The following is a 4,414-nucleotide window of genomic DNA, read 5'->3' as shown; positions in this document are numbered from 1 at the left end:
AACACCAGCCCAAAAGGCACTGGGAAGGGGTTTGCAGGTCCGCGAGCGCCTGGCAGGGTCTTACCCACAGCAAAAAGCACGGTGCTGGCCCCCTCGCAGCGCCGTGGCCTCGTCCTGCTGTTGCTGAGGACGCCCCTCTGCTCCGGCATGAGGTGGTACTTGAGGGCTTCGATCAGCAGGTCCTTGCACTCCGAGTGATGCCGCACCAGCAGCTCCGTGTCCACGTTGCTCATGAGGAAATCCCGGCTCAGCAGGGGGAGCCGCCCACACGTTATCGGAGGGGAGAGGAGTGGAAGCCTGTTGGCAGGGTTGGGAAGGGATTTGTCCCAGCGCTGCACCCGCATCTCCCCTACAAACCCCCGGGGCCCTGGCAAGGCTGACTCTCCGCCTGGGGATGTCAACCTGGCAAAACAGGCAGCCAAAGCACTGCTGTCCCTGCAGAACCAGGAGCCTTCAGCCTGGCTGTGACATGTCCCACAGCCATCCCAGATCCGCATCCTGCCCTCTCCCTGTGCCCACATCCTCCTCCTTACATGCTCCTCATCTTACAAGGAGCAATCCCCACCACGGGGGTGCAGACACCGCTCCCCTTGCCCAGCACACCCCACCTCATCTGTATTGCCAACAGGAGGGATGCCTGAGCACCCACAGCCAGCAAAGGTGGAGACAGAGCTTCTCTAGGGTCATGCCCTGGGGTAGGTGGAAACCCAAGGGAAACCCTCAGAGTCTTCCTCATCCTCCCTCATCTCTGTCTCAGCTTTCAGAGGACACCCAGGGACGTTTCCTCCCACTCGATGCCTGCCTGGAAGCATGAGAGCGAGGAGATGAGAAGAAGCCAAAGCTGGGGCTGCTGGAGGCACCAACAGCCTCTGCTGCAGTGTGAGGCTGCGTCCCCGAGAGGGTGCCCACGCTGTGCCAAGCACTGGCAGCCCCACAGAAAAAAGCCTTAATCGTGTCTTCTCCACTCACATCTCAGGCAGGCAGGATCCTCGCAGACCCAGGCTCCAAGGTGCAGAGTCCAAGACAAAAAAGCATGAGCTAAAAGAAGTCCCTGCTCAAATTTTCCTGAGCTTTTGGTTGGGAGGATGCGCGTGAAAGCTCAGGAAGGCTGCGGGCAGGGCTGACCTCTCTTGCTGCCCACATCCTACCCAGGACTCCGTGTGTCCAAGCTGCCAGGGGCCAGACAGGACATCCCTTTCGGATTTGTCAGTAGTTTGGACTTCACTCCGGGAGACTGAACTTTCTCAGCAACACCCTGATCTATGCTTAGACTGGAAGTTGCATGGCAAGGACCTGCTGTCCCTGCCCTCTTCTGGCCACTCTGCAGCTCTCTTCAGCTGAGTATCCAGCCAGACCAGGCACTCAGAGGCCACCTTCCCTGACAGACTCACCCTGGGGACATGCTGTCTTCTGCTGTCCACATCATGTTTGACCCAGCTGAGCACAGCCCGGTACACCTCCTCCTCTGATGGCACATTGAGGCTGTCACTAGAAATGAGGTCCAGCACCTGCAGAGCGGGGTGGAAAGGGCGAGTTTCAGCTGGTATGGTTTGGGAACAAAGGACACATTCACACCCCCAGGCAACTGGTCCAGCAGAGCCCCTGCATCCTGCAGATGGTGGTCGAGGGCTGTACAGCCAGTCTCTCTCTCATGCAGCTGGATCCAAAGAGCAACTGGATCCCTCAAACCAGGCAGATGCAGCTGTGCCCCTCTTCTTATTGCAGCACTGGTGTACAGACAGTCCTGCCCTTGGTCATCCTCCTTGGCTCAGTCCCCTCCTTCTGCGTCTGAGGCTGCTGCAATGCCTGACACTTCCAATCAGCATCAGCAAGATCACGCAGATGACTCCGCGTGCACGTGTCCCTTCAATACTTCATGGGATAGAATAGCCAGGTGCCCTGGCTGTTCCCAGCACACTCACTTCACCTGCCAAGGACCACGGAGCTGGAGAAGGTGGAGATACGTCCCCTCCCCTCACTACCACACACCCCACTGCCTCCAGAACGGATGAAGGAGGTGTCTGTACCCTGGTGAGGGACCATACAGAGCTGGGTGATGAAGAGCAAGGAACGAGAATGCCTGTGCTGGCCGGGGCACAGCACAGCACCCCGCGGTGATGAGCCAGGGGCCATACTGGCACCCCACGAAGAGCAGCAAGAAATATTAGTTGAACTCTGAATTAAACATGGCAGCTACACGGCCTGGGCAGCCAGGACTTAGTGCTTGGGCTGTGTCCCCGGAGAGAGGGCAGTGTGTTCAGAGCTCATGCGGTGAGCACCAGCGACAGCAATTATCCTCTGGGTTGCCCTCTCATCCAAATTTCACACGGGATTAAACTCGCTGACAGCACTCTTCCCACATATTGTCTCTCCATTGAACAGAGAGGGCCAAAGAACAGAATGTGGGTACCTTCCCCAGCCAAACCCTGTTCCCTCAGCACAGGTTCTTTGGGCTTTTGACACACAGACCGTGCCTTTCAGGAAAAGCCTTGCCATGCCCACACCTCCACACTCCCATCAGGATCCCTCACCTGTTTAAGAGGCAGCAGCATGAACTCCTCTGTCTTGGACACCTCCACGAAGTGCTGGAGGACGTACTTGTGCGCAGACTTGAGGAGGTCGCTGCAGGAGTGCGTGTCAGCAAAACCCCGGATCCCCAGGCAGTTGGATGGGTCGAGCTGGCTGAGTAGGAACTTGCAGCAAGCATCCCGCACACCATTGAGCTGAAGCAGGCTGGCAGCAGGGAGGAGAGTCTGGCAGTGGGAAAGAACCAGGGAAAAAGAGAGTTTCCAGGGCAAGAAAACCATTTTCACCCTTGTCTCACTGCAAGTCAATGACGGAACAGGCTTACTGAGAGCTTTCAAGCACATGGGTGAACAAAGGACAAAGCATTCTTTGCTTCCAACAGGATCAAGCTAAATGACAGCTGAGAGGGGCACCTGTAACTCCTCACAGGACCAGGAAAGGGCAGGAGAATGGCAGATGCTCAGGACTAGACCTGGCCCTCGCGTAGCGCTTTGAGGAGCCGTTCCCAGCCTCAGCAGTCGCAGGAGCAGATGAGCTCCCTGACCCACCACAGAGCAAGAGCAGAAGGAGAGAAGAGTCCCCAGGAAGCAAGTCTCGTACAGAACAGCTTTGTGGCGAAGAGAGATTTGGAAGGGGGAAGCTCCTACCTGCACATTTCCCTCGCCCACCACGATCTCAGCCGTGTAAGCGTATTGCACCAGCTGCTCCAGGGCCGCGGGGTCGATGTCGTGCAGCGTCACATGGGTCTGGCGGCTCTCGCTCATCTCATCTGAGGCAACACAGACACTAGACGTGAACAAAGTCCCACAGCAGGATTGTTTCCCCGTGGGAAGACTTGACTGCGCATGGAACAAGCCGCATCCACCTCCACAACCCAGGAAAATCTCCTTTCCACCTCTCAGCGAGGAAGAGGAGCAGCATAGTCTAGGGAATGGGGTCCACGTCTGCAGGATGGGCATCAAGATACTTCTGCAGGTAAAGGGCTTCATGGAAGGGAGTCAAATGAGGAATAATGCTGCCTTTGTTCACAGACATGATACACAGGCACCGTGTTTGCATAGGGTAGGGCAGTGAGAGTAGAGAGCAGGATGGTAAGGGAAGGGATTTGCGGTGAGGAGCGGGTTTGAAGAGCAGGGAGACCCTGGCCATGGGGAAGAGAGGACACTACTTGCTTGTGAACATGGCGTGGAAGTACGGGCTGCACGACGCCAGCACCACCTTGTGGGCCTTGATCTCCTTGGTGCCCACGTGGAGCACGATGTCGCAGAGCAGCCCACGCTGGCGCATGCGGTTCATGCACACGAAGGCGTCGTGATAGTGCCGCTTGGAGTTGTGGGAGATGCTGTGGCCATCGCGGTTGAGGAGCTGCACACCCCCTTCCATGGCTGCAGGGGGATGGTGGGATTTCCCTTCTCACCGGCACTGGCATGAGGGAAAACCAAAGCATTACCCAAGCAGGAACAGCTCTAGCCCCAGAAACATCATCCTGCTCATAAACCAGCGACACAGAGGCGACAGTCCCTGGAGGAACACAAATAATACAAAGTGCTGCTGAAACTTTTCTCTGTTCTGTGACACCCATCACTTCCCAGCTGTGTTCATTTTTGGATCGATACCCTCCTCACCTGCCTTCAGGAGGGAACTGCTCTACAACAAACGCGCTCGCACTGGTTTAGCCTGAAGTTGCTCCGTCTCCAAATCTGCCTAACGAGGTGCATTTCCATGCAACATCAGCAGAAGCATCGATCTTAGAAGTCTCACCAGGGCATGCCAGTCCTGCCTTGATCAACCACATCTTAAATAAACCACTAGAGACAGCGAATGTGATAACCCTGCTTAGCCAAAACAAAAAATAACCAGGGAATCCCATATCCTAAAAGGCAAGAGT

The 4,414-nt window shown here is 56.3% G+C and overlaps 1 protein-coding gene across 1 annotated transcript in view; it reads right to left on the bottom strand.

Annotated features, from left to right (window-relative positions):
- Positions 1 to 3,947, bottom strand: part of KLHL17 (kelch-like family member 17) — a 7,942-nt gene extending 3,995 nt beyond the window's left edge. The window contains exons 1-5 of the mRNA XM_009879135.1: positions 3,699 to 3,947; positions 3,174 to 3,295; positions 2,532 to 2,753; positions 1,384 to 1,508; positions 64 to 297 (exon numbers count right to left, since the gene is read on the bottom strand). Coding sequence (XP_009877437.1) covers positions 64 to 297; positions 1,384 to 1,508; positions 2,532 to 2,753; positions 3,174 to 3,295; positions 3,699 to 3,909 — 914 coding nt within the window. The 5' untranslated portion in view covers positions 3,910 to 3,947. The remainder of the gene's footprint in view (positions 1 to 63; positions 298 to 1,383; positions 1,509 to 2,531; positions 2,754 to 3,173; positions 3,296 to 3,698) is intronic.
- Between the last annotated feature and the right edge of the window lie 467 nt (positions 3,948 to 4,414).

This window comes from Apaloderma vittatum, unplaced genomic scaffold (genome assembly GCF_000703405.1).
Source record: "Apaloderma vittatum isolate BGI_N311 unplaced genomic scaffold, ASM70340v1 scaffold36071, whole genome shotgun sequence".
NCBI lineage: Eukaryota > Metazoa > Chordata > Aves > Trogoniformes > Trogonidae > Apaloderma > Apaloderma vittatum.
Note: the sequence above shows the minus strand (reverse complement) of the source record. Positions and strands in the feature narration are given on the sequence as shown.